The 12,593-nt window shown below is 39.7% G+C and overlaps 1 protein-coding gene across 40 annotated transcripts in view; it reads left to right on the plus strand.

The window, feature by feature from the left end:
• The window catches only part of DST (dystonin), a 300,235-nt gene that overhangs the window by 228,561 nt on the left and 59,081 nt on the right, over positions 1–12,593 (plus strand). For 36 of the 40 annotated variants that reach the window (XM_084516227.1, XM_084516265.1, XM_084516238.1 and 33 more), the window contains 8 exons: positions 4,075–4,236; positions 5,358–5,528; positions 6,525–6,691; positions 8,642–8,801; positions 9,054–9,380; positions 9,555–9,639; positions 10,754–10,995; positions 12,001–12,207. In XM_084516227.1, the coding sequence (XP_084372353.1) occupies positions 4,075–4,236; positions 5,358–5,528; positions 6,525–6,691; positions 8,642–8,801; positions 9,054–9,380; positions 9,555–9,639; positions 10,754–10,995; positions 12,001–12,207 (1,521 nt within the window). The remainder of the gene's footprint in view (positions 1–4,074; positions 4,237–5,357; positions 5,529–6,524; positions 6,692–8,641; positions 8,802–9,053; positions 9,381–9,554; positions 9,640–10,753; positions 10,996–12,000; positions 12,208–12,593) is intronic. The other 4 variants (XM_084516231.1, XM_084516235.1, XM_084516259.1 and 1 more) reach the window with 1 other exon arrangement.

Consider the following 12,593-nt stretch of genomic DNA (forward strand, 5'->3'; position numbering starts at 1 on the left):
CCGTGCCGGATTTAACTTATTTTTTATTTTTTTTCCTCCGAAATTTCCTCCGTGCCTTCGGTCTGAACCGGCCGCAGCCGCTGCGGAGGCTGCGCTCTGGGGCTGCCGTGCCATGGTTTATTTATACAGGAGATGGGTTTCTGCGCGCCGCGTAAATGGATTACAGTTCAGCAGGCACCTACAGGAGATAATGTGCTGCCTGCTGTAATGCTGGCTCGTTCGGAAGGCTTAATCTGGAGATTTAAGAGACAAATTCTGACCTGAAAAAAGAAGTGGGATGTTCCACGGAGGGCTTTAAGTGGTTGAGCCGCTGCTGGGGTTTGCTATACTTGGTTTGCCTCTGATATCGGAAGATTTCTGTTCCTTTCTTACTGAAGCACTTTATATTTTAGAGAAAAAAAAAAAAAAAAAAAAGTAACTCATATCCAGGTAAAATTGCATTTAAACCGGTGCACTGATTCTGACCTTAACCACCTCATAAGTTATGCTGTGTATTTTCTATCTATGCATCCTGTGCTAAGGGCAAGTTTACTGTAGCTCTTCGGACTGGTAGTGGGTTTTTACATGTTTCCCTCATATCTCTGAAAGCGGAGGCGTGGTGGTACCCCTGTGTGGACAGTTTCGAAATGGGGAAGCCACTGAGCAGGCCGGACTGTTTGCGTCAGAATCCTCCGTGTGTAGGCAAAGGGGAGGAAGATGAAGACCTGAACATCGAAGACTGTTACGTTCCCCAGAGGTCCATCTACGACACGGTGCGGCTCAATGAGCAGATCGATTCGGGCTCCAAGGGCAGCCTCTCCTCGAGGCACTTCACGGACCGGACCTTGCCCTACAGCCACAGGACGCTGGATATCAGCACCCTGTGCTCCAACGGCGCCCTGACGTCTTCCAGCGTGTTTGAGCTCAGGAGTCGCGAGGCCAACAAGTTGGATGAAAAAATGATCTTCGACGCTCTCAAGCTGAACAGCGACATCATTCGAACAGGGGGGCTGCCCAAAGCCAAGTCTCACACGGAAAAGAAGGAGCATCGGCGTTCGTGGAGGATGTTCGTTCCGCCCAACTTTTCAGATTACACGAATAAGAGCGAATGCTCGTTTAGTGAGCCTGCTGATACGTCAGATACAGCTAAATCAGGCAAATGCAAATGGGGTACGAATTCACTTACCTCGGAAGAGGATGATTCTGGTTTGTGCAGCCCTCCAACAGAAAGGGAAGAAAGACAGGATACACTCCTAGCAGGGGAGCAAGCTCTAATACAGAGTTTATCTTCTGCAGAAGAAATCCAGGCAGTCGGTCAGCTCAGACCATTTCTCCCTGCTCTTTGCAGAGAGCAGCAAGCCCCAGTGCTTGCAAGCAGCAGTATCCCTGTCAAGGAAAGCTGCAGATTGACTTCATGTGACATTTTGCCCTCTGGAAGAGTAAAACAAAGCAGTCCACAAAAATGTGAGAGCAATCAGGAAGAGATGGGGGAGAAATACTCTTATTTACAAAGTTTCAAAGAGAGAACTCTGACACATGGAGATCCTCTTCAAGGTGATGGACCAAGTGTTTCCCTCAACCAAAACGAAGAGGAAAATGCATATGAAGTTCATGAAAAGAATAAAACGCGAGCCACAACAGTGGAGAGGGATTATGTGGATGATGCACCTCCTCAGTTAGATGTGTATTATACGAATGGTGCTGTGAATACTGGTGATGTGGATTTAGCAAAATACGAGGTTTTATCAGATCCAGAGGAATCAAGTACAGCACATACAGGCTCAAGTGAAAATGCATTTTCTGTTCAACAGCTTGAATTAGATAGCACTGTAAACTGTCCAAAAGCTATCCCAGGGAGAAGTAGAGGCAATATCTGGACTACAGGCATCCAAGAAACCTTGGATACGGTCTGCAATGGCCTGTTGTCTAACAAGGTAATTAAAAAAAAAATCCATTTGTGAAATAGTTGTAATGCAACCTTAAGCGTAGCTGTTTACAGAAGTCTTTCAGTTTGGCTGTGGCTGGAGACATTGTACGTTTTATTAGTTCAGCAGATGTAGCAGGCAGTGTCAGTGGCGTAGCGCACCCAAGACGTCCAAACTAGGTGAGATGGTCAGCTCCGAAAATGCACGAGGGGCAATCGCTGACAGGGCTGATTACTTCCAGCTGTTGGGTGTACGGTTATTTATTGTCCAGATGGTGTCTGTTACCCTTGATTTGGAGAGCCTCCACCGCGCGCCGATGTTCGTGTTCAGTTTTTACACAGGCTGTGGTTAAAGGCAATGCCATTCAAGGGCAGCTACAGCCCATTTATTCCGGCTGAGCCGCCTTACTCATAAAGGTATAAGCAACAGTATCAGATTGTTGTGGTTTCCAAGGCATGTAGATTAAAGGCTCACCGCATGTTCTGAAAGCCTTCTTTTGCATTTGCGTGCCAGAAAGTCGATCTGACGGCATGGCAGTGTTTTACAAGCACCGGCTCTCACAATGTTTTGTGAGTGGTGGGTGAGGTAAGAAAGTAAAAAGCGAAGCTTGGTAATAAGTAAAGGGTGTTTTGTCAGCTCTGTAATTTTTTTCTTCCCACTCCGGTTGAAATCTGAGATATTTCAGACTTTGTTGCTAAGTTGTTCTGGTAAACTTTGGCCTCAGCAATAATTGTAATTTATTTTAAGCTTCTCCTTGCAAAGAACGCTTGTGTTTGTAAAGGGCAGATTACGGAGATCAGTCCCCTCTGTGGCAGGGCATTGCTTTCAAAAGATGAGGCTTTATGAAGAAGAATTTGTTATTGATTCTGTGTAAAAAGATTATTCTGCTCCTCCCTACCCTGAAGTGAAGAAAAAGAAGAGCATTTTCCCTTTTCTGGGAGCAGCCAGCTGGTTGTGCCCTGTGAGTTTTTGTGAAACCACAGTTTTCATTTATTTTTTTTGGTCCACAGTAGCAAAACTCTTACGGATGCTTAATTGCTTTTACCCGTCCCGCTCAGTATATTTGCTCTGGCTTCTAGATTGACTTGTCAAGCTCCTGGAAGTGTGCTCAGCCACCTGGGGGCTGCCTCTTTAAAAGAAATCACTTGCCATACTGTGTTTGGTGCTAAAGAGGAGTCATTGGTATGTTTGAAGTGATTTCTGCTTTTCAGGATGCTGAGAAAGGTTGCTTTGAATGCTCTAAATGTACACCAAAACTGTTACTGAATGCTGCTATAGAAATAGAAGGATTTCGGGTCAAAAGTTGAGCATTCTTTAGCATTGTTTATTCATTGGTTATTTTTCACTGGCCTGTGTAATTAATTCAGGGGCTTCAGGCCATTTTCTGATCTCATTGACACTGGTGTCAGCTCAGCCTCATTCAGTTGAATACAAGTGGAGATTTACATTGCTGTTGCTAATGGTAATAATCTGACTCTGAAAAGCCTTAAATACCTGAGAGAGTAAAATAAAGCAAACAGAAAACTGTTCAAATTGCTCTTTGGGTCCGGTCAAAGCCCTGGCAATTTGCAAGAGTATCTCTCAGAATTAAAAACCATTCTCATGGGTCTCCACTGTGATGCTGTTTCAGCAGCATCCGTACCGCCTCCTCACTTTTTACCTTTATATTCTTATAAAACCTGCCTTGAAATCATTCTCCATTCACTGCTCCTTTAACTTGAAAGTTTTGTCTTTGCCCTAATTTGGAAAAAAATGCCCAATAGTCTGTCTTGGTGTTTGTTTGTTTATTTAAGGACAATTTACGGTCCTTCTGCACCATGTTTTGGTAGGGTTTATAGACAGATAATGAAACAGATAAATGCATTCCTTGTCTTCAGATGCTTTCCTTGATTCTTTCTCCCTTTCCTTCCTGTCGAGAGCTGCTCATGGAAATGTACGTCATCTTACCTCAATGGTGTATTACATTTATTCTGTTTAGATTAAGTCTGTTATGTTTAGATTTATTGATTTATTTTTTTAGGAGGGTGCTGGTGAGGAATGGTTTCCTTTCTTTTAGATACCAACTCAGCAAATTCAGCATGTTTGAGTTGCGTAATGTGATGGAAGCACTAGATGTGTTTTATGTTAGCAGTCATAATGTTTCATGTGTGTCTTGTTTTTCCAACTGCAGGTATTCCAGAAAGAAGAAATTGAACCCCTGCAAGTTAAGCAACAGGAGGTAAATTGGTTGGGTCAAGGCCTTATTCAAAGTGCTGCTAAAAGTACCAACACAGAGAACCTTGAACATGACCTTGAAGACGTTAACACCCGGTGGAAGACTCTTAATAAGAAGGTTAATATTTTGTATACTATTCTGCTTTTGTCGTGTCCTATATTTTGATTACTTATTTACTGACGTCTTTCAAAACACAGGAAATTAAATATTCAGTGAGACTATGAATTGTGTTGCTTTACACAATACCTTCACCAGTAATTCTAAGGATAAGATTTGTATCGCTTGTTGCTAGAGGTATTGCTGTCATTTATAAGGTTTTGTCAAGCTTTCTGTAGGTCCATCATGGTTTTTCATTGAGGAAAGATTCCTCCAGGGCTGCGTGTTCCTTTCTGCTTAAGCAAAGCAGAGAAGGTTGATAACCCAGTCAAAGAGGCAGGAACTGTGATGCCTATATGGGAAAAGCAGCAGTGTCATTTGTAGATAGCTGCTTTTGAGTAGTTCCTCTTCAGTCTTTGTTCACATTTTTTTTTTCCCTCTGTTGTATTTGTGTGCACTGGTCATACCTGTGGAGAGCAGCACTGATACAGCCCAGCTTTGTGTGACTCGTGGCACAATTCCTTTGTAGTACCTTAAGGGTTGCCTGAGCCATTGGAAGGTACCACTGCTTTGGAAAACTTGCTGTAGATTTTCTTTTTTTTCTGATGCTTTGAAGACTTCTCTTCCTGAAGTAGCTGCTGTTGAAAATGTCAAGGGTGGGAAGTGGAAACTGCATTTGGTTTCCTCTGCTCTCTGTCTGCCTGAAGGGATGATGCAGTAGGACCACAGACACTTATAATGCACCTATTTGTCCTCTCCTTTCCTATTTCTTCTTTCCTTTGAAGGGCTTATTGCCCCTTAACTGCTGCTTTGGGTGCCTGGCTCAGTCTTTTTATAAGGAAATTATAGACCATCTGAAACACAAACATCCTGTCAGTGTGCTTCATAATACTGTAGCTATATAAAACAGGAGCATCTCTTGTAATGGACTACTAGAGCAGTCTAGTTCACTGAGAGTCAACCTCTCTTCACTGGATGACTGTGGAGATTAATGGTACGTTGTGCCATAGTGCTGCTACAAATAGCTATGAAAATGAGAGCACAAGTTAATGATATTGCCAGGTGTTGAGCAAATTTTGGCCGCTTGTTTCACAGAAATAAGAAAAAAGGTGAGTACAGTCAGATGTTCTATTTTTCGTCAGGTTGCCCAGCGTGCTGCACAATTGCAGGAAGCTCTCCTTCACTGTGGGAGGTTTCAGGATGCCCTTGAATCTCTGCTTAGCTGGCTCATTGATACAGAAGAACTTGTGGCTAATCAGAAGCCACCATCTGCTGAGTTCAAAGTCGTGAAGGCCCAAATACAAGAACAGAAAGTAAGTAAAATCCGTTCAGAGTATCTCTCTTTTCCCTGGAGCAATGAGAATAAATTCCCAGTCTTTGTCAAAGCATGAAATCTTTTCAGGTGTATTGAGGTGGTTAAGACAGCCATCCGTTTGGTACTCCAGGGTCTGCCAAGGGCTGGGAGAAGGGCTCGTCTTCTGGGAGCACAGGACAGCGTATGACACTGCAATCTGAGCTCTAGTTAGAATAATTAACACCCTCTGGAAAGAAATGTTAAAGGTCCACTGGAAAAAGGGATGACGTAAAATCCAGTTTTTGGCAATTTCGAAAGTAGGAAATAAAACATAGAAAGTTTTTCATTGTAATAACTCCAAGGTAATATTGCAGGCTACGGACAGAAACACTTGGATCTTGATCCTGTTGTGATCTGATCATTGTTGGTAATTATTTGGAGTGCTCTTGGGGAATGGCCTGGGTTAATATAAAGACACTAGCAGTGTTATCACCTGTGAATTTTCAAAATGGTCACAGAAAAAAGAAGCACACTGTAGCTCATGAAACATTGTCCATGCAGTTGGACTGTGTGGCCGGCTCCCATGCAGATATTTAATGTAAATCTGTGGCCAAAACAGGTTGTCATTTTGGGATCCCTGCAGAGGAGGGAATGGTCACATTACCAAAGGTTACTAGAGAATGGGGAGAGAAGTGGCACAGAGGATTTGAGGGAGAAGTGGAATTTATTCTTGAGGAAGAAAATAATTTATTAGACTAGATCAGTGAATTCCATTCTATGTCTCAAAGTGGTTCAGAGAATAAAATGAGCATCTGGGGGTGGGGAGGAGGGGAGCATCTCTCTTTTTTGATTAGCATTATTCACACCATCACAATATAGCATCACACTTCCATCAAAATAGCATTGATATTTTTTTTGCTTAAGAGGTTTTCAAGAAGTCCAGCTCCTTCTGTTTTTACACTTGTGATATTACAATGTTCCTTAATAACCTGCTGTCGGATTGCTTTCTCTCTAGCTTCTCCAGAGGTTGCTGGATGACCGCAAGCCTACTGTTGAGGTAATCAAGCGTGAAGGGGAGAAAATTGCAGAGTCAGCAGAACCTGCTGATAAAGCGAAAATCTTGAAACAGCTGAGTTTCCTGGACAGTCGATGGGATGCATTGCTCAGTAAAGCTGAAACAAGGTATTTGAAATTCTTTCATAGCTTTGCAAAATATAGACGTAGCACGTGATAGATGGTTAGAAGCAGCAAGTGGAACTCTAATGTGAAATCTTTTTAACTACTATCATACTTGTTCGTACATTACATCGTTGTGTCTCGATGTTGATATAATAGGTCCTCTGAAGAAAAAGTGGAGAGATGTGCCTTGAACAGAGTAAAAGCTTTAAACAAATGTTTAATTTGTTTTAATAACGTTTTAGCCTAAGGTGTGACAATCTGCTAGGATTGACGGCATGTGTATCCTCTGAACATTTTATCTCTGTTGGTTCATTTAATTGAAGTTTCTTGATGAAGAAAAAGCACATCTATTTTGCATAGAATCAAGTGCATTCTTGACACTTACTAATGATCTTACCTCAAAACTTAAAAATCCTGACATGCTGCTACAAAGAGGGGGCACTCAACTCTTCCTCTCTTTTGCTGTTTGATGTCATCTGTGTCATCAGTTTCTAGCATTTAGTAACCCTCATGCTGTCAGTTTCTGATGTACTTACGCAAGGTGCTGAGCTGCCTTAGTTCTCAAGAAAAAAAGGACCATTGAGGTATGCAGATAAATTCTAGCAATGCAGAAACACTCTTAAAGAGATTGCAGTCCAATTCAAGTTCCAATTTTAAAAAAAAGACACAATATCCACATATACAGACACTTAGATACTTTATGATTTGTCTGTGATTCTAAATTCACCTATATTGTCTTCTACTCCCTCTGTAGTTCCTTTACTCCAAACCTCTTTAGTTGCCTTGTACTAATAATACAATTATTTAATTAGTAGAGTCAACCACTAATAGACAATTATTTCCTTTTTTTTTTTTTCTTTAATTTATTGAAAGTATCTGACTCATTAGCTGGGTAATGTTATGTTTAATTTAATATTCTTCTCCCAGTCTGGTGATGTATAATTAAAAATGAAATTGCATTTTTTCTAAGCTATCTATTAGTTGGAAGATTGTCTCCATTTTTCTTTGGCTGGTCTCTCGAAATGAAAAGGAGATCTGACAATGATTTTGAAAACTAAGTAGAGTATTTCTGTGAGCATTCTGTAGCTAACTGTGCCAGGCCTGTCAGGTCTCCCTTGCTTATAAACCTTGGGAAGCATGTGTGAACATAGCTTTTACCTGGAATAAGATCCCCTATTGAAAGACAATATTGTGATGTTTTTCATGTAGGAAAAATCTCTCTTAAAAGCATGCTTGAGGGAGATTTCTTTCTACTACCAGTGGTGGTAGAGTAGACTATTCCTGTGATCAAGAATCTTCTCTGAAAAGTAATAATCTGGAACAGAAATGTTTTAGATACTGCTTTTTTTTTTTTGAGGTCAAGTCTCTGTGCTTTATTAACATTGTCTCATTAGTTTCATTGAGAGCTTTTATCCAGAACAAGAGATACAGAGTAGAGCCAAGTAGTTCTGCTCACATCACTGAACAAATGTTAAAAGGTATTTTACAACGCTGAGTAAGCATGATAATGTGTTCTGGTTCAATAAAGCCTTTGAGTAACTTTAAAACTTGTAATAGGGAGATGTAACTTAATGCTTAAAGACAGCTACAAGTTGAGAACTACCTTAATTGGGTATCGAACAATATTTTGCTGAATGGAGTGCTAGAAAAAAAGTATATGAATACAGCACTAATCCTTTTACTTATAAAACTTACCTATCAGCTATAAGAACTTCAAACAGCTTTGGAGGTAGGTTTTGTTTGGGTTTTGTTCACCTTGCTTATTTATTGGATATTGTGGATGTGTTTCTGTTTCATTTTCATATATTTCTATTTCATATTGTAGTTCCTAGAATAAGACAGAATTGTGGTTTTTGTTTGTTTGTTTCCAAAGATTCAAGATTCAAGGGTCTTTTTTAAAAAATATATATTTAATATATACTTCCTCACACAAAAAAAACACCTTGTTTGTAGGAACCGCCAGTTGGAAGGCATCTCAGTGGTAGCACAGCAGTTTCATGAAGCTCTGGAGCCACTGGTGGAGTGGCTGACCGCCACAGAGAAGAGGCTTGCAAATGCTGAACCCATTGGAACGCAGGCCTCCAAACTGCAACAGCAGATTGCTCAGCATAAGGTAAGATACAAACCACAAATTTGCTTGTGCCATTCTTTCTAAACTCATCTGTAAAGTATAGCACAAATGGGAGAGCTGTTGTGCTGTACCATTGTTTTACCATACTGATTTTTTTCTGTTATTTGAGTTCTATGTGTTTATGTTGGCAATATGTCATTTTTTTATTCAGTTTTTATTTAGTTCCACTTACGTTTCTTTTATGTTTTTCTCATTTTCTTTTCCATTATTCTTCATTATTCAAAAAATATATAGGCTCTAGAAGATGATGTTCTAGCTCACAATAAGAGTTTACATCAGGCCATTAGTATTGGTCAGTCTCTAAAGACTATGAGCTCCAGGGAAGATAAAGATATGGTGCAGGAAAAGCTAGATTCTTCTCAGGCCCGATACATTGAGATTCAAGAGAAGAGCAACAGCAGGTCTGAACTTCTCCAGCAAGCCTACTGCAATGCTCAGATTTTTGGGGAGGACGAAGTTGAATTGATGAACTGGCTGAATGAAGTCCATGATAAACTGAGCAAATTGTCAGTCCAAGATTGCAACGCAGAATTGATTGAGAAACAGCACTCTGAACTACTGGTATTTTGATTTCTGTTCATTTATTATTTCATTCGGTTTTGTATATGGTTTACATATCCATGTTTTATTTATTTTTCATTAATATATTTTATTTAAAATGGAAACATGCTTACTCCAAATAAAAGTAGTGTCATTTATTATGTCCATGCTTACACAAATGGCATTTCCTCTTAGGATCTTCAGGAGGAGATTCTTCTTAGAAAACAAAATGTTGATTTGGCTATACAAAATGGCTTAGAGCTTCTCAAGCAGACAACAGGTGAGAGTTTTTAGAAAATTACAATTCACTGGGCTTTTTTTCTTGTACTTGAAAGTGCTTATGAGAAGATTGAAGTCAAACTTGTAAATATTAGTCCATACTTGCTGCTTAAAGCGGTTGCAGTTGTCTATTTTAATAAAGGTTTGAGGTCAAGGTAGGTTACGTTTTGGACCAAATGTGTGTGAGCAAAAGTCCATTTATGCTCGTAGGGAATTTGGCCCTTGAATTCCTTATTATTTTTAGTGGCAAATTATTTTAGTGAACCTGCATTCCATTCCTAATAGGAAGTTATGAGCATTACTCAGAATGGAGGGCTGTTTGGCAGTGGACACAGTCAATTCCCTGGAGCCATTCACAGATGAATGAGATATTAGACTACCTTTAACTGCAAGAGGAAAGCTTTGACCACTGGAGCTAATATTGTGGGAAAAGTTGCATTCCAGTTGTACACAACGTCTGTTCTGTAGATCAACATCTGTCCAGATTTTCCAGTACTTTTATAGTTCTTGAACTCTGTAAGACACACATGGCCGAAGGAGGGGAATCCTTTTTCTATTCCACACTTAAACATTATGCATATTCTGTAATGAAAACTGAATATATACTAATACATTTCAGGAGGTTGCTTTTATTTTAGCCTTTTGAGTTATTCTGAACAGATGGTAAAGCGTGTACGTGTTAAAGAATGATATAAAATATTACTGTAGTTAATATTTGGTTGATTTTTTTTTTTCTTAGTATTTTCAGTGACTTTTATAATCTGTTTTTTTGTTGTTGTTGTTAGATTTGGGGGGGGCTTTATAAGAAGTATCGTGATTTTCTAAAGAACATCTGCATTAAATTTTGGGTCACATGCCTTACTTTCTGAAACTTTAGTAAAGCAAAAAACCACAGAAGGTTAGATCCTGAATTGAGGTAAACTTTGTAGCTCTGTAGACTTTCAGTGAAGTAGAATAATTTACAAGAGGTGAGGATTTGCCCTGTCACCTTGTTTGGGTCATTTTATAAATTAAATTATTGAGATTGCTCTAATAGGTGTGGGTTGATGTTTGGGATTTTTTTTTTCTTTTAAGAATTTGTGTTCACAGGAAATAACATCCTTCTGATATTTTAGGTGATGAAGTTGTAATAATTCAAGATAAACTGGAAGGCATTAAAGCGAGGTACAAAGACATTACAAAATTGAGCTCTGACGTGTCCAAGACCTTAGAGCAGGCTCTGCAGCTTGCAGGTCAACTACACTCAACCCATGAGGAGCTCTGCAAATGGCTTGATAAAGTGGAAGTGGAGTTACTGTCACACGAAACTCAAATACCAAAGGGTGAAGAATTAAGCCAAGCACAAGAAAGACAAAAAGTAGGTTTTAGAACCTGTGAATTACTTATTGCTGAATGATTCAACTAGGTTTTGTGTTAACTTCTGTTTGGCAGGAAGTTGTTTTGTGAATAACTAATTTGGCATCGGATCTCATCTGACTAAATGTAGCAGTAGTTAAGAATTGAACTCACTTTCCAGAGTCATCTGTTATAATCACTTACGAAACTGGGCTGAGGTTTATTTTTAGCACAGAAGCACAACATTTCCTTTTTGTTCGAGCAATTACCTAATCCTGGGAAAACTCCTAAATTGTCAAACAAAGTTATTTTGGTTCTTTAGTTATGACATGGATAAAATCCTAAAAAGTATAAAAAAGACAGCATTCAAATATATTACTAATTTCGTTCATCAATAAGTTTGTTTTTTTTTTAATGTAGCACAAGTTGGATAGTTTTGAAAGAAAAAAGCTAAAAAAATACATTAGTTTTCTGATATATATATATATATTTATATAAAGAAAAAAAAAAAGAATCAGCAATAGGGTTCCCTGTAAAGAAAAATGTCATTCCTGAAGGACTGTATGATGATTTGACTGGGATGTAATCCAGTCATTGCTCATTTCAGGAATCGCTTGAATTCATCATATTTTGCTTCATTTCATACTTTTGGTGGTGATTTAGTTCTTTATGGAGTTGCAGGGTGCAAAGAATATGTGTTAGTTTTATTTTATCGGCTTGCTTCGTTAACTACTAACAACTCTAATAAATTCCAGAGAATTTCAGAGTATCACATTGACTGGAGAAATGTTTTTAGGATTATTCTATAGAAACTTTCAAGCATCACTCACTTTTCTGTCAAACAACTGACAAGTATCAAAAAGCTCATAAAACGGAGCTGAAAATAATTGTGCTAATTTATCCCTTTGGTGTGCCTGGAACACATTTCAGTTCTCAACACGGTAGTTGAGAGAATAAAAACCATGTGCAAGCTGTGTGTGTGTTCAGCTCATGTGTTGGCACATTTACTTTAAATGGCTTTTTGCAGGAGCTGAAAAAGGAAGCAAAGAACAACAAAGCCTTAGTGGACACCCTGAATGAAGTCGGCAGTGCCTTCCTGGAGCTGGTGCCATGGAGGGCCAGAGAGGGGCTCGACAAGATGATAACAGAGGACAACGAGCGATACAGATTGGTGAGCGACACGATCTCGCAGAAGGTGGATGAGATTGACGCTGCCATCCTGAGATCCCAGCAGGTACAGAAAACTGGGTTATGGGCCATACTAAGTTGTCTCTGGCAACGTGTACCTGAACTGAAGATGTCCTTTAATAGCGTTGCCAAACGTTTGTTGTGCTCGAGCAGCAAAAGGCCTGTTTGAATGGAATGTGACTCCACTGTAAAGGTATGCATGCCAGAATGTACGCTGGTGTAATCATCTGACTTCTTGTTGACACAAACCTCAGTCCTGCAGCTAATATTGCTCTAACTATCCTGTGGCTTCTTAAGTAGGAGTTTGCTTGGGTAAGAACTGAATGGCTCATAGCTTTCACAGATCAGGTTGTGTTAAGGAAAATAGAGCCCAGTTCCCCAGCAAATCTTCCTGGATGCAACACTGAGATCACTAATGTAGCCATACCTTCA

The sequence above is a fragment of the Aythya ferina genome (genome assembly GCF_964211825.1).
Source record: "Aythya ferina genome assembly, chromosome: 3".
Taxonomy (NCBI): domain Eukaryota; kingdom Metazoa; phylum Chordata; class Aves; order Anseriformes; family Anatidae; genus Aythya; species Aythya ferina.